The sequence below is a fragment of the Struthio camelus genome, chromosome 1 (genome assembly GCF_040807025.1).
Source record: "Struthio camelus isolate bStrCam1 chromosome 1, bStrCam1.hap1, whole genome shotgun sequence".
Taxonomy (NCBI): domain Eukaryota; kingdom Metazoa; phylum Chordata; class Aves; order Struthioniformes; family Struthionidae; genus Struthio; species Struthio camelus.
Window position 1 is genome coordinate 93,450,536 of NC_090942.1, and position 20,351 is coordinate 93,470,886.

At 45.5% G+C, this 20,351-nt stretch overlaps 1 protein-coding gene across 1 annotated transcript in view; it reads right to left on the reverse strand.

The window, feature by feature from the left end:
- ATP1A1 (ATPase Na+/K+ transporting subunit alpha 1) overlaps nucleotides 1-20,351 on the reverse strand; it is a 28,546-nt gene that overhangs the window by 1,792 nt on the left and 6,403 nt on the right. Inside the window, exons 2-22 of the mRNA XM_068958300.1 lie at nucleotides 19,564-19,668; nucleotides 18,326-18,385; nucleotides 17,100-17,303; nucleotides 16,640-16,753; nucleotides 15,912-16,046; nucleotides 15,605-15,722; nucleotides 14,230-14,498; nucleotides 12,846-13,044; nucleotides 11,283-11,392; nucleotides 9,964-10,098; nucleotides 9,228-9,420; nucleotides 8,540-8,715; nucleotides 7,836-7,972; nucleotides 5,806-5,956; nucleotides 5,123-5,291; nucleotides 4,251-4,405; nucleotides 3,796-3,919; nucleotides 2,878-3,023; nucleotides 2,628-2,758; nucleotides 1,964-2,065; nucleotides 755-846 (exon numbers count right to left, since the gene is read on the reverse strand). Coding sequence (XP_068814401.1) covers nucleotides 755-846; nucleotides 1,964-2,065; nucleotides 2,628-2,758; nucleotides 2,878-3,023; nucleotides 3,796-3,919; nucleotides 4,251-4,405; nucleotides 5,123-5,291; nucleotides 5,806-5,956; nucleotides 7,836-7,972; nucleotides 8,540-8,715; nucleotides 9,228-9,420; nucleotides 9,964-10,098; nucleotides 11,283-11,392; nucleotides 12,846-13,044; nucleotides 14,230-14,498; nucleotides 15,605-15,722; nucleotides 15,912-16,046; nucleotides 16,640-16,753; nucleotides 17,100-17,303; nucleotides 18,326-18,385; nucleotides 19,564-19,668 — 3,025 coding nt within the window. The remainder of the gene's footprint in view (nucleotides 1-754; nucleotides 847-1,963; nucleotides 2,066-2,627; nucleotides 2,759-2,877; nucleotides 3,024-3,795; nucleotides 3,920-4,250; nucleotides 4,406-5,122; nucleotides 5,292-5,805; nucleotides 5,957-7,835; nucleotides 7,973-8,539; nucleotides 8,716-9,227; nucleotides 9,421-9,963; nucleotides 10,099-11,282; nucleotides 11,393-12,845; nucleotides 13,045-14,229; nucleotides 14,499-15,604; nucleotides 15,723-15,911; nucleotides 16,047-16,639; nucleotides 16,754-17,099; nucleotides 17,304-18,325; nucleotides 18,386-19,563; nucleotides 19,669-20,351) is intronic.

Consider the following 20,351-nt stretch of genomic DNA (forward strand, 5'->3'; position numbering starts at 1 on the left):
CAAGGCAGATGGGGTGGGAAGCTCACAAGAGCTCTTTTTAGCACTTAACATATGTGCTAGTGTCAAAGCCTAAGTTAAGTGCTCTGTGGCATAACGGAAAATCTTGCCAAACTGTTGACCTTTTGCACCTTTCAGGCCCTGTTCTGACTTTCTTAAAACTATCCAGGCACTAATCTTTTCTATCTAGTTTAGCATATTGGTACTTTCACATGCTGGGGGAGAAGGCAGGAAGGTGACAGAGAAAACCCCAAATTTGAATCAACTGAACTAATAATGTTGGGGGTACACTAGCAAGTCTCCAAGGCGGAGAGAAGAACTGCCTTGCAGCTCACTGCAGTCCCAAGCAGCCCTGCTGGGCAAAGAAGAAAAGCACACTAGAAACAATTCCTAGCCGAAAACTGAGCATGCAGGACATTTTCCCCATCTGCTTTACATGTCAGATGAGGAGAAGGGATGAGGGTCAGTAAACTGCTAGCAGTATTGCTCCTCTTCCAACTTCAATCCTGTCTGCCTTTAATTATACTCACTCCAGCAAAACCAGCAGACTTCCTGAAGCAACAGCACTTAACCCTACAGCTCCCCTCTACAACCCTGCTCAGGGGACCAAAAGAACATCTACAAGGCAGGGACTTTCTAAACCCCTGCTCAGTGCTCAACACTGGGGAGGCCCTGGGCTTTGTCAGTGTCCCTAGCGATCATTCCAGTAAGAAGGGCTGAGGAAGGAAACATGTAGATTTTGGCAGCACATTCTTACCACCAGGGTTGCGTCTGATAATCAGCTTTCTGATTTCATCGTACAGGAATATGAGGAGGGAGTATGGGAAGGCACAGAACCACCAGGTCGGTCTGTTTGGGAGAGGAGACAGTAAGAACACAGACAGTACATTGCAGAGACACTCCTTGCCTAACAGAGCTTTGTGTTGATGGCACGAGAAGAGTACAGATCTTGGAAGGCAAGCAAGTCCCAGCTTGCCAGTGCACCGACTCCCATAAGGCTGAGGTTCGGCCAAGAATCCCGAGCCAACAGTTACCAAATTTCTTGCTGTAATCAATTAATCCACTTTCAGATTATAATTCCAACAAAAGGCGTGTTGTAGCACCTTTGTCCAGCTCTGTGCCAGCACCTCCTCGCTATTATTCTAGTAATATTTCCCCTAAGTACATGCAACCTTTGTACTCATAGCCTTGCTCATTTGAATTGCATTGGTTTCCTCTTATGACTTACACATGTAACATCTAGCCGCTGTAGGCATTGGGTGGATGCCAGATTTCTTGTTAGAAAACACTAACACTTCAACACCAAACCCCAAACACTACTTCTGAATAGAATGCCAGATGGACCAGGACTTTTTGCCATGAGAATTTCACGGACCTTAAAGCCCAGGGCTGTTAAATTTTTTGAAACCAAGCCTTGCCATGAAACATTGCAACACTGCCGGATGCCGTCTTTCTCCCAACTGCTAAAAAAGTTCCTACGCACCAGCTGGTCACCTGCACTGATGTGGCATTTTTCAATAAGTCTACAGACTATTCTTACTCCCCAAAGAATTAGCAAAGGCACAAGACATTGTCATTAGTCCTTCAGAAAAAAGGAGGAACCTGGCCTATATTTTAGAGCAATTTAACTATTTTCCTTATAGTCTTACCCATAAAAAGAAAACAAAAAACCCCATGCAAATACAACAGCAGCTGCACAGCATACCAATGCAACTGAAGTGGTGTGGCTCGTTTAGTGGGGGCACTAAACCAGAAGATCTCCATGAGTGTTTACAAGCAGTAAAGGAAAGCAGATCCCTGGTGTGTCACAATACAGCAATTTCACTCCTTCTCTCTAGTTTGAGATCTTCTGGGTTAAGACTGGGTCTTACACTCCATAAGCCCACATCTCCTCTTACCTGCATCCCCACCCAAGCACTATTGTTCTGTGGTACAGCCTGTTGCATGAAAGTAGAATGTGACTTACTTGAGGGGGTACATCCTTAGAGCAACATCCATCCCAGGGCAGTAGGAGAGGAAGGCAGCCAGAGCAGTCTCCTCAAAGAGACCAAATATTAAAATCTTGTTCCTAGTAGAAGAAACAGGAAAGCAGTCATGGACAGATCATGTTCATGGATGACCTTTCCTAAAAAAGGCTGTTATCACACAGCAGTGAATGGAGGCAGACACTCTGGCCTAGCCCAGCAGTCCATCAGGCTGAGGCTATCAGGCCATCCCAGCTGACAGCACAGTTGTCAAAGGTAGCTTTCGTCTCTAGAGAGGCAGCTAATCCAGATCCCGTTTACAACCAGGCCAACCAGCCACTGCCTTCATCACAAGTTCAGAAGGCGACTGGGAGTCGTGCCACCAGGTCTCTGGAGACCTCAGCCGCTCTACCGCTGCACAAAGCTGCTGTGCTGGAATACCTCCCGACCACTAGCATTTCAGATAGACCAGTTCCCATAGACAGCACCAGTAGAGATCAGCACTTTACTTGGTCCCAGCCTAACAGACTGTAGTAGATATTACAGAAAAAGCACCTAGTCCTTTATCCTCCACCAAGGCACTGCTGGGGGTGAAGAACTACAATGCCATGTGCTGCAGAAAACATGGAGTTCCAACCTAAATCCTCCATGAACAGCCCTACTTACTTCATCCCCTGCTGGAAGACAGAGTTCCTTCGAGTCTTACAAATGATTAAGTCTGCCCATTGCACAACCACAATGCTGACAAAGAAGGCTGTATGGCAAGTGAATTCCACAATTTTCCTCTGTTCATAAGTCTAGGAAGCAGACAAAGCAGAGTATTAGTTTTGACACACTGCCTTTCCTCTCTTGTGCTCACACTAAGGCCAATGGATACATCAGCACTCTGACTGGAAAGCTCTGCCTCAAGACATACCCATTGCTGCCCATAGCTGTCTTCCACATCGTTAATCCATCGGTCATCCCATTGAACTCTGATGCCTAGCAAGCCAGAAGGCCAGAACCCGTTCTCTGCCATGATTACAAAATAGGTGAAGAAACCTCCAAGAGCCTGGATCATACCTGATGAGATGAGAAAGCAGGAATAAAACTAATGAAGCTACTGCATGATGCAGTCATAACAGACAAGCAGTTTGCTGGAGACCCCCAACCACATCAAAAACAGCTCCTTGGGAGGCTCAGTCTCTCAAGTAGCAGCTGTATAAGTAGTTCTCACTAACATCAAGCCCAATTGCAGCCTTTTTGCTCAGCAGCTCCTGCTCCCAACTCTGTACAGAGTTACCTCTGTTCTGCCCTGCACCATGAAGGCATGGTACTCAAGGACACCAGATAAAACTCCCTTTGTATTCTCATTAAGCCTCACCCACCCCCACCCCTTGCAAAATACAGTCAAAAAGAAAAAGGTTCCTAAGGTCTGCTGCAATTAAGCATGAGCTCCCATCCTGTGAACTAGGCACGTCTCTGTAGCTGCCTTTAATCAAGGCTCCTAATAATGTGTGTTTAGGGATATGCTAGAGAGAATCCTTTATTTCTAATTAAACTAACAATGGGATCTATGTTCTTGCTGAACAAGTCTGAACCAGAGGAGAGCTGGTTGTCAGCCAGCTCCTTTACAGTACTAAGCAATTAAAGTTACTGTGAAAGCGATTCAACGGCTCAAGCTGCACAAGCCACCGTTACATGCCACGGGGGCAGAATCACGGCAAGTTCAGCAGCCCAAGGTTCTGGTTTACACATCCCAAGCCTCAGCCTGACCAGTCACTGACCAAGGATGGTGCATAGACCTCACCACTGCTGAGTTCAAATCAGTGCCAGAGCAAACAGAGCAGCTTACCAATCTGCCCATAGGCCATGCTGATCAGTCTTTCATTCACCAGCTTGTCTGTTTTGGGATTTCTGGGCTGCCTCTTCATGATGTCACTCTCCGCTTGCTCGTATGCCAGGGAGATTGCAGGAACCTTTGGGGGTGGTAGGACAGCGATTAGAACAGTTTCTATTCTCCACTGCACATTGTTTTCCCTGCCTCTTATTTTCAGCCTGAAAAACTACTGCTCAAGAGCCCCAGCGTAGGATTCAAAGGACCTCACTCCCTTTCCCAGCCTGTCCTTCGATAGACCTGAAGCAGCCTCTGACTTGGAGAGCCAAGAGACTGGGATGGTGGATTACAGGGGTATCAAGTGGTCGCTTATTTCAAGTCAGAATCCTAGAGCAAGCAATACATTTGAGGATTTTCCTTCCACTTGTCTTTTTAAGGGGCACCTAGAAAACATTTTGGGGGGGATGACTCACCATGTCAGTGCCCAAATCAATGCAGAGGATAGTGACTGTTCCCAGTGGAAGGGGTATGTTTGCAATAATGAAGATCAGGAAAGGTGTGATCTCAGGAATGTTACTGGTCAAGGTGTAAGCAATGGACTTCTTCAGGTTATCAAAGATCAGACGACCTAGGACAGGCAAAAGAGAAGACTAACTCTTGCTTATCAGCAGAAGGCAGCTAAGCAGCTCACAGGCAGCTTCAGTGGCAACGCTCTAGGGCTAAGTGCTACTGCAGCAAATTGAGGAGTTCTCTTGCATGCACGGGTGCAAGGACTGCGTACTCCAAGCACGGGTGCAAGGACTGCGTACTCCAAGCACACCACCACCTACACAGAGCAGTAATCCTGGTCACCACAGTCAGGGTTCACTGCATAGAGTAGTAGGATATCAGGCCCCACTTTCCAGAGATCAAATCGGAGACACTAGAGGTACCCTCTTCTGCTCCTGTTTGAGGACTATTACCCCAGAGAGGGAAATCTGTCAGACTCAGCAGGTAAACATGGCTGTAAAGTCATACTGATAGGCAAAAGGATGAAGCAGCCTTTGTTACTCAACTGCTCCCCACCTCGTTCCTCTCTGGAGAGGTAGATAGCCAGGTAGGAATTCAGGAACCTGTCCCACTGCTACCAGTTCCAAAGGGCAGTGCAGGTCTCACAGAAGTGCAGAAGATTTTGAAGAGAGCAGGAAGATGCTTCCTTTCTCCCTTGAGAACACTTGTCATGGAGACAGACGCAAAGGAAGGAAAGCCCTTCAGATACCTCTTTATGCCAGAGGGAATTAGTAAGTAACATTGCTGAAGCATGCCCACACCCTTCTGGGCACCACTGCTCACAAGTTAAACTCACCTTCTTCAACCCCAGTAACAATGGAGGCAAAGTTATCATCCAGCAGAATCATGTCAGCTGCCTGCTTGGAGACATCTGAGCCAGCAATACCCATCGCAACACCAATGTCTGCCTTCTTCAGGGCTGGGGAATCATTCACACCATCACCTGTGACTGCTACAATAGCACCCTAGCCACAGAGAGAGGTAGGAAAGAGACATGGACATGATTTTTTGGGCAGCAGTTTTATCCTGTTTTCCAGGAGAGGAAGCAGAAAGCTATTTCACTTTGCAGTAAAGAGACCTCAGTGTTTCTCTGAAGTCTGGGAAGGGGTGTGGGGAAGACAATTAAGCTTGTAAGAGAATCATGCGGTTCTCTCCAGAAGAGATGTTGAATGGCTTATAGCCATGTTGCATCTTCCTTCTCCAAGCACCTTCAGAGCATTTAAAGATTAATTGCATTAACTTCTTGCAACAATGTTTCCTGCAAGACCCATTTATGTACTGCAGAGTAGACAAAATTAACCCTGCAAGATGCACTTACAGCCACGGCTGCTGACAAAGGCCAAAGTCTAGTCTGGCCTTTTATGTGAGAACATCAAGAAGGCTAAGCCCTGCCATTTCAGAAGACAATACTGGTTGGTAGTTTATACGCAAGTCCAAGGACTGCTCTAATGTAAATCCTTGGGCTCTCTCCTTCTTTACCTGTCGCTGGCAGCCTTCCACAATTATAAGCTTCTGCTGAGGAGATGTCCTGGCAAAGACAATTTCTGTATGATGAGTCAGGATGTCATCCAACTGCTCACTAGTCATGTCTTTCAGATCTGAGCCATGAACAACACAGGCTTTTGCATCCCTGCCATCAAGAGACAAGATAATCACCAGTTAAACTTCCAGAATTTAGTTGCATTTGCCCCTATTAACCTACAAACTCTTCAGTACTTTAAGGGAGAGACCTAGCTCCTGCGGCATGTGACTAAACACCAATCCAGGCAGCACCCGCACAGAAGTCTCATGCTCAAAGTTTAGAGACAGATGGGCAACACAAGGAAAAAGGCAACACAACAGTGCCAAGCAACAGACAAAAGCCCATGAGCAGCTCAATTGTTTCTACAGTTTTTAAAGGCATCAAGGCAAAGATCATTTCACAGCTCTTGCTCTCCCTCTCCCTGCAAGGAGGGAACATCTGACTTGGAGAGTAAACTTTTCAACATCAGAAGGGATGCTGTGGTCTTCTGTAGATGATCCTTTTTGCAACAAACTGTTCATTCGCGCTTGGCTCTTCATAGAGAGCTCCTGCTATGCCAGTTCAGTCTCTATTTTATGCTCTTCAGCAACAAAAGCATGCAACATTTATATTTAGACTAGTTTGGTACCCTGCACGCTATGGTAAAATACCACCTCTCTAACCCAGCATACCATCCCTTATAGGTCCAGCAGATTATTCTTACAGCTAGTGACACTACAGCTTAGACAGGGAAATTCCTTCCCCACCCTTACAGCCAGCTGCTAAAATGCTCAGTCACACAGCCCAGTGATCCTCAGCCTGCATTACTAGATTATGAAGTTACCCTCAATAAAAAGAGGAGAATTCAGCCACAATACTTGTCTTCCCCAAGCAATTCATTTCACAGGGTGTCTCTATTCACAGTTCATAAGCTACATGGCTACCCTCCAGCCCAAACAGAGGCTGGGTCAAGCTAAGCAATGCAGACAGCCCAGCCATTCTGCAAAAAGCCCGCTTATGCCAAATCACATTTTCTTAGGATGTCTCAGTTCTGCACTAGGCTATGAAGGCAAATATTAACCCCTAAGAGGAAAGGGAATTCCATCTTCACATTAATCACCTTGATTCTGCTTGTGGTGACCGATTATTGCCAGTTCTTCTACTCAGCCCTAGACCTATTTGTCCACCAGCAATCACACCCAGAGCAGAGTTTGAGCGCAACAGGGACAGAACTCTGCTTTGAGTGATCAAGTCTATAGGCAGTGTTTCAACTCCCTCCTCTAAACAGTATAAAACAGTTAACCCAAGTTGACCCTTTTTGTAGCTCATTCAGTTTGCATTGTGACTAACAAACTAGTCATTTTTTTCTACCAGAATTTTCCCATGAACCTATAAGCAGCTTTTACTAAATAAGCTTGACTAAACATATGTTTGGGGGCAAAACTAGACTTAGCTTCTATATAAAGACCCAAAATCACAGGAGTTTGTGGTTTCAGACTCTACAGCAGCATTGCTTCAACCGTCCCCAGGCAGTCAACCCTCCCCCATGCCCTTTTTCTGGCTACTCTTTCCCGCCCTCTATACTGGGCCCCTTTGAGCTTACAAGGGACATGCAGCAGTGGGGGAAATGCTCAGATGAGAGGGGGGGAAAAAAAGTTATTCCCCAAAAAAGATTTCCCCCCAGCCCGTTGTTTCCTTGTCCCAACCTGGGGACAGGCAGCTACGGAACAGGAGTGAAGAAAGCTCAAGCATTCTTTGTAGGCCTTATCCCTAACCACTTCCCCTGTGCAAGGGACTGGTATTTACAAATATATTCAAGACATGCTATGTGAAGAATGAACAAAGCTATGTGACATGAAGAGCCACAACATGCCGAGATAAGCAGATGCCCAGCTTTTCATGTCTGGGAGAGATGCTGAGAGATCATCCAAGACAATAAGCAGCAAGTGCTTACTTATTCTCTGCACAGCTCTGGCAATCTTGCCTGCCCTCCCCTACCCATCAGTACCTAGGGTTGACCTGGCTGACAGGAATATTGAGCCGAGCAGCAATATCTTCTACTGTTTCATTGCCCTCAGAGATGATGCCAACACCCTTGGCAATGGCTTTGGCAGTGATCGGATGGTCTCCAGTAACCATGATAACCTGAAATACAAACAAGAGACTTCTGTGAAGGCCTTGCCTGTACTACAGAGCAGCACTGCCCCAGAGATAAGGTCCCTTGACACTGAAAGCCGCGTGGCTTTTGTTCTACAAGAGAGTCCTGGCAAAGAGCAAGCCTGAGACACAGGCAATATAACCTGTTACCGGTTTGCAAGGGTTTAAGGTGGAGGGAAGATAAAGAAAACTGTTAGCCTGGAGTCAACAGATTTCTAGTTCCATTTCCAAACTCTGCTTTGCTCATCCCTGCTCCGTCAGTAGTATGGGGCACCTGAGCCAAATCAAATGCTCTAGAACAAAACCAAATAATCAGCATCCTCTCAGCGCCCTACAAGTTTGGCATCCAACTCATTTTTCAGCCTGTAATACCATCCCTGGAATTTAACTCTGAAATTAAGCCTGAAGAAGCATTTGTTAAACCCTGAATAACCAGATCTTTAGAAATGCATCCAATCAATACTTCCCTTCACTCACATTTCAACATTGCATGTGAAGCCCTTTATACCCACTGATTTAAAAGCAAGGCTGTTTTTCAGCCCAGGAAGAAGCTACCTTGATTCCAGCACTTCTGCATTTGCCAACAGCATCTGGCACAGCAGCACGAGGAGGGTCTATCATAGACATCAGTCCTATAAAGCAGAGTTTCTCTACAGGAAAGTTTACTTCATCTGCATCAAATTGGAAGCCTTCAGGAAACTGATCATCAGGTAGAGCAAAGTGACAGAAGCCTGCAACAATTTAAAGACACATTTATTCTATTCCTACATACAGGGAAGCAGAGGTGGGGAGCACTGAACACTTACTACTTCTGGGAACAGCTACATAAGAACAACAGGGCAGCTTCAGCATTTAGGATTTTAGCCAGGGCTATTGACATGGGAGTCACGCTCATATTCTGATAACTAATAGCTGTTGCTAGGTACCCAGCCACAACTTGGTTCATATGCAGTGGAGCAAATCTAATATGATGTGGGCCCATGGAAACTGAAGGTCCCAAAAAGCTTAGCTTCATTTTGATCTAGGCAATCCAGTTGCTGGATAAGAAAGGACCCTGCAGGCTGCCTTTTACATTAAAGGCTAAAAGCATGACTGCTCCTATATCAATTGTTGACGTGACCTTGACTCAGCACTATGGTTACACTGCAGGAACAGCGCACAACCCTACACTGAATCTGCAGGACTCTGCACAGGAGTGCAAGGGACAGATCTTTTGTTATTTACTAGGATTGCTTTTCCTCACCTAACACCCTCTCGCCAAGGCCTCCCAACTCAAGGTAGGCATTCTGAAAAGCATCTTTTGTTTCCTCATCCAGTGGTTGCTCTTTGCCATGAATGAGAATGGTGCTGCAGCGATCCAAGATCCTTTCTGGGGCTCCTTTCATCACCAGCAAGTAACGAGATTCTGCTGGATTTGCATTCTTGTGGATAGACAGCTAGGGTAGAAGAAATTGAACAGTTTTATAGACATGTGCAGCAAAGCTCACGAATAAGCATCATCACTTAGTGTTTTGTGACCACAGTAGCTTAGAACTATTTTTAACATTCTGCTCTAGCTTTCACATTCACCCGCACTTTGAAGATGCCTGCAAACAGCGCAGTTTTGAATATTCTTTAACACTACCGTATAACCACAGCTGTGGCAAGGGCTTTCTTGCATCTGCGTTCTACCTTTAAGATCACTTCTCTGCACGCACATTCCCAAATTTGAGCTCTTCTATTCTCACTGCTCCTTAACTGCACAGGCAGAGAGCATGCCCAGTCTTCTTCCAGCAGCTGACACTTCAGTGTCAAGGCACCTCTGGAAGCACTTACACAATATAAATGAGCATGACTCGTTACTTAAATTCATAGTCTTGAGCAGTCTACAGGTAGTGCTGGCTAGACAAGGTTTGGTGCCAAAACAAGTTTTGGGGTGCTCTGTGTATTTACATAAATGCCTCAAGTGATAGCTCTCCCTCAAGAGGGCACACACTTACCTGGTACTTGTTGGTAGAGTTAAATGGTATTTCCACCACTTTGGGGTTCCTTTCTCTCATCTCCTTGACAGAACCACAGCAGAGTTCGATGCATTTCAGAAGCGCAGACTCAGAAGCATCTCCTGCCACTGCCCTCTGAGGAAAAAGACAAAAAACTAATCAACTAGAGCACATACCAGTGGACTCTCCACAGGGGATCAGATTTTGAAATGGCATATTCATATCAGCCCAATTCCAGCCTCAACATAACATGATAGGAGAGCAGAGGATAAATAAATAATTCTGTTATCTAGCACTGACAACAAACACTGCATTTCGGAGTGCCAGGTCTCCCAGTCTGTGAGAACAGTAATCTTCTGATGCCAAAGTCAAGCCTGTTTTAAAGGGTAGAGAAAGTCAGATAACTAGGTGCAGTCAGAAGAGGAGGCTAGAAGGGAACTTTGAGAAGAAAACTGGGATACGGGATTTCTCAACCACCTGCTCTTCTTCATGGCAAGTGATATACAGCAAGTACAAGACGAAGACTAATGACAGAGAAACACACTCTTATGTACTCTCCTACCTCAAGACCAGATCAGCTTAGCAAGTTTCTGGCAGAGGTTTAACCTGCCTGGGCTAACCTTACTCTGGGAAAAGCAGAGACTGTGGGTGAGAGTTCTCAGCTCTGGAGAGCTGAACGTTCTTAACATCCTGCCTGAGTTTTTTCTGCTGCAATTTAAACCCACTATTCCTCTCTTCTGTCCCCTTTGTCCATCAGATCATTATTTCTCTGTATGTTAAATTCAGCCCTAGCTAGGTAACAGTTCAGATGCTGGAACCTGGATTGATTCTATAGAATTTGCACCATTGCTAAACCAGTAAGAGCTTAAAAAGCAAAAATTTGCCAACGAGAACAGAACGTCTAAAGGCACATCCCACGACCTGCTGCTCCCCCACCTCCGGGGTCCAACTCTCCCAGCTTCCAAAACTGGGTGTGGCTGCTTTTAAACACACAAATACTGAGAGGGTAATTCTTGGAATGGCCAGGCAGTGGAAACTGCCTAGGAAAGCTCTAATCACACTACCTAGCTCTGTCAAACATCCTACTTGCCAAACAGATTGTGGATAATAGCAGACAGCAAGGAGCTTGCTGTGGGAAACGTCTTCTCAGTCTCATCTACTCTGCCCACAGCAAGTGGGCTATTAAAGTGCTAGACTGCATAAAAGACTAATAGCAGCACATGCCTGTCCGCTCCACAGTTGCTCCCGACACATGGAGCTTAGCCTATCATGTGGGGCAAGGGGAAGGAATACGACAAGTGCTTCTTTTAAGAACTCACCTTAAGAATAGGCACATTTTCCTGGTTGGCTTGAAACACAGCACGGTTGCAGAGACCTGCAACTCTGGACAAGGCAGTCCAAGTGGCAGAACTCTTGTCAAAGGAAGCACCTGAAAGCAAAGGAAGTGTCAAGAAAACAGGCTTAATGGTGAGAAGTCTTCTTTACCTCACAGGAGGAGGAAACTCACTCACAGCCTGTTAGCACACTACATTTCTTCCTTCCCTTCCCTGCTACTTTCCAGGTACTTGGTGAACACCGTTATTACTAGAAACGTTATTACTAGCTATACAAAAAGAAGATACTACTGCTTTCAAGATTACAGGTAACAGTTGCATGCAGTAGCAGCGGAAGCTAGGCTGACAGCAGAAACCACTCAAGAAAGTCTGGATGAATAACACCCTTTCAGAGGGGATGAGGAAGCAATACTGGGTTTCATCTTCAGGCTGCCTCACTTTATCAGTGATCTGGAACAGAATGGAGTAGTTCCCAAAAGAACGATGCTTAAATACACAGAGATCCTACTTTGCCCATGCTGTCTCTTAAGTTGGCTTCAAGGAAGATTATTTGAGCAGATAGGTAACTGATAAGCTAATGTACTTCCCATGAAGGGAAATCACATCGGTTTATTTCTACTGCAGTCAAGCCAAGTGTTACCAAACCAAATCTGAGTGCTTCCAAATAACACTTTGTACTAACAGCTTTTTTTAAACCATTAATACAAAGTACCAACTAAGAACAAAGCAGCTTTCAAAAATGGTTCCTAAAAGCATGATGCTTTGGAGCAGAAGAGGGAGGGAGTAAAAAAAAAAAGATGTTAGTAATGTGGTGCAATTATAATGCTTTGTAAGGTGGATGACAAAGCTAGAGAAATTCTGAATTTGGTCGCACTAAGAGTAGTTCTGGAGAGAGAAGTACTTCTCTTTCAATGGAATAGCGTGCTGAGATTTCAGATTCTTACTGATACCTGGAGGAAGCTTCCTATTAAGCCTTACAGTCATTTCATTCATTGCCAGCACCCTGAACACAGCCAGGACATCTTGGGAAAACCCCCGTTCAAAGGTAGCTGTCTATTTCAACACAGGAAATTCCAGCCTAGGCCCAGTCTTAAGTAGTTATTATCAGGGTCAATACCTCCTGTTTGCACTTTCAAGGCTGCACGTGTGACTTAAGATGGGCAATTCCATTTGGTATATTATTGTTCTTCAACACCTGACTACTTTTGCTATAACAAGTATTTTTACCTACAGGATGTTTTTACCTACAGGATAGACTTAAGTGGCTGAACATTCCCGAGTCTCAAATTCCACTGGGGAAATTTGGAGCAAGAGCAGCTTATATGGCACTCATTGTTTAAACCAACCATGGTACAGTGCAAAACTTTCTACAGGTCACACTAAACCTTTTAATGCAAGTTGTAGATCATGTTACAAATCTTTGTGCTACAGAGTGGACTTGGACTGGAGAGCTACAAACACAGGAGCTCTTAGAAGCACAGGTGTACAGGAAGGCCCACAATAAGCTCTTTACAATGCGATGCCTCAAGTGCAAAGAGATAGTCTTACCACTCTGGTTCTCTGTAGTATCAGCCTCATGAATCTGATTGTCAAACCACATGTGTGCAACTGTCATGCGGTTCTGTGTCAGAGTGCCTGTTTTGTCAGAACAGATGGTTGATGTGGAGCCCAGAGTTTCCACAGCTTCCAGGTTCTTTACCAAGCAGTTCTTACGAGCCATACGCTTGGCTGTTAGTGTCAGACATACCTGGAGGCAAGGGAGAACACAACAGATTAGACATCCTTGCGTACCAATATACTGCTACCTAACTCACTGCAGGCATAGGATGACAACAAACTTGCATGCCCTGCAGCAATTCCTTAACTCCTCCTTGCTCATCCTCCCACTGTAAGATAAGCAGCAACAATTTGGCTCAGCTGCTAGGTTCAGATGAGACTGCACTTTTCCACAGTCCTCCAGAAATTAGTGCTGTACTCTTTTGCAGTAACTGCATCACAGGTGTGCTGTTTGCAGAAGAGATCTGTTCCCCATTTGAGCGAGGTCCTTGAGATCCAGTTTAACAACTCCAGAGCTCCAGGGCACAAGGCCAGAGCTAAATGCATGCCTTTTAGCTCCAAGAAAAAGGACTCACAGGGTTTTAGTCTTCTCCTTAGTGCATTAGGAAGGAAACACATCTTAGACTAACATTTTAGCTAGTGTTGCAGCTCTAATCACAGAAACTCTCAAAACAGGTGGAGACAGACCACATAGAAGCAGGCCCAAAAAAAGCAGGCAGCCCCTGCACCCTTTCTCACCAGAAGCTGTCTGGTGCTAGCTCCCAACCCTTCATTCCTCAACTCAGCTGCTGCTCTGCTCCCTAGGGCTGCATGGTTTCTAGCCCTGTCCACTACCACTCTACCCACAGTTGAGCAGGCCGAGGTACTCCCACCATCTCTTTGAGAAATTAAATTTGTAAGACCCTGTGCAGCTCCCAGATCAAGAGCTGGGACTAGAGTGGGACTTACTGGATGTTCTGCTAGTCCTTCAGGTTTGGAGGGGCTGATGTGCGTGTGTGCATGGAGATGAAACCCTAAATCAACTGTTTTCCTAATGGAAGGGCCCCTCCATGCCATGGGGAAAGGAAAGGAAAACAAGTCCAGAACTCCTAGCCCTGCTCATTTCAGTTCTGTGATGCCAAGCCTCTGTGCACATCTGTGAATTAAGGACACACCTATATTATATAAACAGCTGCAAAACCTGGCATCCACACTACCTTGACCCCTCACTGATTTGGGCAACTGGTTTGAGTAAGTTTATAAAACCTAGCCCTATGCACTCAGCGCCGAGAATAAGGTTTACCTCTGAGAACAGGAAATAGCGCTTTGTGCTTGGTGTGTGAAGAACCATGTGTGTAACCCATTCCACTGAGCCTCTTCCCTGAACCTCACTCACCGTGACTGTTGCAAGCAGTCCCTCAGGGACATTGGCAACAATGATCCCAATGAGGAAGATCACAGCCTCCAGCCAAGTGTACTCGAGGATGAGTGAGAGGATGAAGAAGCTGACACCCAGGAACACAGCTACCCCAGTGATGAGGTGGATAAAGTGCTCAATCTCCATGGCAATAGGAGTCTTCCCTCCTTCCAGTCCAGAAGCCAGACTGGCTATACGGCCCATCACAGTGCGGTCCCCAGTGCTAATTACAATGCCACGAGCAGTGCCTGGAAGAGAAGTAGGCTTTAGAAAACAAAACCTGTCCTAAAACCTACTACACTGAGTACAAATACACACCAGCTGTGCAAGAGTTCCTTCAGCCTGTTCTGGAGCTCAGCAAGCCTTGTTGAAAATATTGCAGGTGGGCATTTGACTAGGCCAAAGTCTCCCACCATGGCTTTTCTACTGTCTAGCTCCAATGACTTTTGCTAAAGGGTTGGCACAGGGTTCCTGTGTGACTATGTTGCATGCCTTCTCCCTTCTATTCCAGGGAATCAAGAATCCACTTGGTTCAAGTGCCAATTGCACAGGGACTTAGAGGAAGCCATCTTCAAGAAGTGGTGCCCTCTTCCGCTCTTTAATAGGAGGCCCTTTTTTCTTCTCCAAGACTCTTGAGGAGGATCAAGAGCAGGCCTCATTATCGTAAGGCTGGGGGCAGGGAGGAATGAGGGAAGGAGAGAGGAAAGAAGAGTAGGAAAGTTTCCAAGTACTAACGACGTTCTGATTTTGGGGGCAGTTTGCTGTCAAGAGAGAACATGCTACAGTAAGGAGTTGACTTCTACACCATCATTGGATAGTCACGCCTCGATACCCTGTGGGTTTGGTAAGATGCCACAGGCTTTAGCACAAGCAGTGCCTACCACCACTCAGAGCCGCTACAGGAAGTTCTGCCTGAGATGTTCTGGAATTCCTGCCTTCTATAGCAGCTGTATTATTTCCAATAGCTTTGCCTGACCATTTGGGTTCGTGTTTGGTATCTGCTCTTTAACACTGCTGTATTGAGACAGTCAGGCTTGAAGATCCACCACACAGGTGCCAGTACAACCCCCATTTACTGCCCTCTCTCCAGCATGAGTTGCTGAAGTTGCACATCCTCTGGGAGGAGCAAGAAATCAGTTAGCTGTGGAGGAAGGCTGTGGAGCCTTCTTTGCTCATTGCACAGTATTGTAGTTTCAGTAGACAAAGCCTTTATCGGGAACTCCCAGCTTGCTCTTGTAGGACAGGACAGGGCTCCCAACTAGCTCATTAAGCATGAACAGCATTCGTGTTGCTTACCTAAGCAGTTCATTCTCTAGCACTGTTAATACTTTAGAAAACTAGGGTAGTCACATACCTTCTACACAGTTGGTGGAAAAGAAGGCAATGTTCCTGGTCTCCAGTGGGTTCTCATTGGTGAAGTCTGGAGATCTGGTCTGAGGCTCCGATTCCCCAGTGAGAGAGGAGTTGTCTACCTGCAGAGAAGAGATTGCTGCTTCATACACAAGCAGGCTGATGCTTCAGTGATGAAGGCTAACACTATGCACTCCCCACCTTTCTCTTCCACCACCCATTGACAGCACAGAAGAAATTCTTTGAAATCAGACTAATTTATCATCCTTCATTTTGGCATGAGGTTTTCAGAGACATTGTCACCACTGTACCTTGCAACCATGAGCAGATATGATCCGAAGGTCAGCTGGAATTCTGTCTCCTCCTTTCACCTCCACCAGATCTCCAACTACAACACCTTCAGCATTTATACTCATCTTCTCACCATTTCTGACTACAAGAGCTTGCTGAAAGACAGTAAAAAACAACCTGTGCCAAAAGCATCTCCTAAGAAGGTGCATGGGACTTTTGAGTCTCTTAAAATAGTTGTTACTCTAAGCAGAAGCTTTCTAGGACTTTAGAACATCCACCTCAAATAGGCATGTGACTTAAGAAAAATAGCTTTTTTTTTTTAATATTAAAGTTCTTTTCCACCAGGATGACGGTAAGATAGTTAAGTATGCTAATGATGCCATTTATGAAGGGATCTCGGTTTGAAGGCTTACTCATCACACAAATTACTGAACTTCCCAAACTATTCAGAAAGTGTCCTACAAGTGTTAAAAAAAACTTTCAGAACATGCACGGTGCCAGGAACTACCCTGGACCATTAGCATAATCACTGACAGTATAATTGGAGGGGGTGTTACACCCCTTCTCAACATTAAGAGTGAGTTACCCACGCTGAGCTTGGCACAAGAGATATCTTGTCTGCTAAAGACCAATATACATACCATTCCCATCAAGATGGGCCTTTTGCAATTGAAGCCCATGTTTAAACCAGGTAAGAGTCCCCAGTGAACTACAGCTCAGAAGATCAAGCAAACGAGGTGTTCCGTACCTGAGGCACCATGTTCTTGAAGGACTCCATGATCTTGGAACTTTTTGCTTCTTGGTAGTAAGAGAAACAGCCAGTAATGATAACCACAGCTGCCAACACAACACCGAGGTATAGCTACAAGATACAGAAAGACTGACTGAGAACATGATCTGGCTGAAAGGTCTCCAGTTGCTCTAGATCAGTTGCTTGGTGATTAAGCGCCCCACTGCAAAGTGTGGGAATACTTGCAGCCTCTGTACATTTTCTACACAAGCCTGTCCACATGTTGCGTTAACAACACTAGCTTAATGAAAGAAACAGCCGACTTCCTTCATGTGGAAGCATTCCAAGACATGTTAAGTTCACCCACCAAATTTCCCATGCTTATGGAAAAGTCTCTGGACCTAGAGGAAGTAGATCTGCTTGGAGCCAAACAGGCTGCTCAGCCTGCCTCTGAGGTAAAGCAGACACTTTTACTTACATTATCATGATTGGACTCCTCCTCCATTGCACTTTGTATGCCAAAAGCCAGAAAACACAGAATAGAGCCAATCCACAATAGGAGCGAGAATCCTCCAAAGAGCTGCCGACAGAACTTTACCCATTCAGGAGTGGTTGGTGGGGGAGTGAGGGCATTTGGGCCATCACGAGCCAAAATCTCAGCTGCACGTGCAGGTGTCAAACCCTAGAAGTGAGGTGAAGAGCGAAAATGGGGTTCCTTTCAGGGACATTGTAGCAGGATTGACCAGAGAAGGTAGTTTTGAACTCATTCATCTTCAGCTCAAGAACGCAGGAGTCCTGCCACAGCAAAAGGGAGATCGTAACAGGTAATGGAAGTCTGCAAAGCTGCCAGGGCTCTGCAACACAAGTGCAGGATGTGAAAACTTGACACTGAAAGAGGAGCTAGAGGATACTGCATGCTACAGGAGAAGCCTGCAGACCATGGGACTACAAACACCAAAGGAAGGCAGGACAAGAAGGCTACAGCACTGAACCTCCAAGCTCTGAGAAGCAGCCCAGTCCAAATTACAAGACAAGTGAAAGCTGAGGGCCATAAAGATGACAGTTAGCTTTCCAGGAAGTTCAGCTGTTAGAAGCCAAGGTCTTTGACAGAAGTATGCAAGTCTCTATGCTGTTAGAGAATAAGAACAGATTTTTGCTATATACAATCCTACAAAAAATCTAGTAAACCAAAAGCAAGCAAAGGCATGAAATCACTGCAGTCCTGCTGCACTGGACTTCAAGGCTAGCCAGGGCATTTATACACCTCTTTTTATGAGAAGAGTAAAATTCTACCAGCCACTAGCCACCATTTAGTCTCTGGGCATGTGCTAGCTCACTAGACTATATTTGCAACAGGAAACAAACATTTGCCTTTATTAAAAGCTTCTAAGGGAAAAATCCAAGAATCAACTTGACCTTGAAACAATCCAGAGGCAGATAACAGTGACTTTGTTTCTAACAGTCATGAAAGTATTGCAGCCAGGCTGCATAGTGGGAGGACAAAGAGAAGTATTTGTGAGCTCAACTATTTTCCCAAAGCCTGGGAAACTTAACTGGAGGAGCTGAGTTTGAAAAAAAAAAAAAAAAAAAAAAACACACCACACACACCCCCCACCCAGATCTCCCCCTTCATGAAATGCTTTAAGCTGAGACTGTTCCTTCTCAGATCAGGACAAAGCAGGAGGGAAAATAAAGTCTACCTACTCGACTCAAGTCTGTTCCATATTTACGATGAAGTTCATCAAGGCTCAGCTTGTGGTCATCCTGAAAGACAAGAAACAATCGGGGGAAGATAACAGTCCCTGCAAACTGGTCAGCAAGAATTCAGTGATTTGCCCCCCTTCTTCCCCCCCGCCCCTCCCGCCCAAATCAGTAACAGCTCAGTGAGACAGCAAGACTCTAGCTTATCTTCTCTCCGAAGAGAATCTCTAGCTCACTCAGCAACTCAAGGCAGCCTTATTATCAGTGTTCTTATAGCTATTTGGATGTGACATGACAGCTTTCTAACAAACTGACTACATCTCGGTGCAATCTTTATGCACCCAGCAGATTCTGTGAACCCTCAGTGGCTTTCAGAGAGGGGGTTGTCAGGAAAGAAGGCAGGAGCATACCGAAACTCAGCCTTGCAATTTCACACAGGTTTTCAGTAACACTGCCAGCTTAAGCAGTGTTTCTCCCCCTAAAGAGGCTCCTTTTTATAGCCACGTTATTATTCAACGGAATCAAGTTCTCCATTGGTGCACAGCACTGCCTTGCATAAACACTTGTGTTAGCGGGAGCAGACACTTTAAGCTAGCATTGCTACTGAACAGAAAACCTGATCCTGGAGCAAGTTTCAGTCTCCCCTCTCCCTAACAAGTAGGGCCAAAAATGTGAGACCTCAGACCAAAATCCACAGCACATCAACAAAACCTTATCAACTTCAAGGAGAGCTGATCTAAGCTGGATGCTGCTCATACACAGACGTACAGCATCATCCAGGGATGGGAATCTCCACAGCATCATATGTGATTAGAAAGAATAATACTACTGGGCCCTGTCTGAGCAGAGGCCAGCAGCAAATGGAGCCATACAGACTCAACTCCTCAGCTGGAGTGAAAACAGCAGTCTCATCTACTTGACAGTCTGCACTGCTGCTATCCAGACAGCGCTTGCCTGAGTGAGAAAAATGCAGCTACACTTTGACACGTGTAACACAGGCAACCAGGCACTCAAGTTTTACGTCAAGTGTCTTTCAAGAAGTGATGTTTTCAGAGCCTACTGCATGCTCATCTGGATGCTGAAATACTTGTAGGATATCTGGCTTGGAGACACAGGGAACCAGAAGAAAGATCAGTGCCTTCAGTTACCATGCTGTCAGCTCAACAGCTCTTTTCTCTTAAAGCTGGCTTCGGAGGTAGCTAACATCTTAAAGCTGCTCTTTCCCTGCCTCATACTCTTACCATTGAGACCTCCTTTTTAAGCTCATCCATGTCTCTCTCCTTCCCCTTTTTCTTCTTCGCGCCATGTTCTGATGTAGCAGTAGGCTCATACTTGTCTCTTCCAACCTTGGGGGAAAAAAGTGCATAGTATTGTAAGAAACACCTACAGTCAACTTCTACAGCAGTAAACATGAATTGTGGATATAAGACTGCTGGGCAGACAAAATTATTATGGTTTAAATAAAGTTACGCCACTTCAATAAAAAACAAGCTCGTAAACAGATAGCTTTGCTGTGCATCATGGATGCTGCTGAGATTACAGCCAGACATTGTACAAGATCAGCTAGGAGGAAATCAGACTACGTGCTCTTCAATCAGTTCTCACATGCGAGCCCCAGCTCAAGCTGAAAGTAGAAGATCAGAAGAAACCAATTCCTAAGTGCAACTGTACGTTCCCTTCAAGGCATTAACTCTTCCCTCACAACCTTTCACATCCTTCGGGGGGGGGGGGGGGGGGCAAGGAGCACCCTATCAACTGAAGATTAAGAAAAAAAGTTATCTCTAACTCTTGTCAAATCTGAAGGATAGGTCCCAAACACTCATTCTCAAATCGGTATTCCAGCTGGAATTTTTATTCAGATGATTTCCTTTAACTGCAATTGTTTCTGCACAAAGCTTTTATATTTTACTTAGATGCAGTCCCAAGTATAATCCTAAACAAAAGAAATGTAGGCCCCCCTCTCTAAGGTACCAAACCCAGGCACAAGCATGGCATGGCAAGGCAATGCAGTTTCTCCTTTAAATCCTCT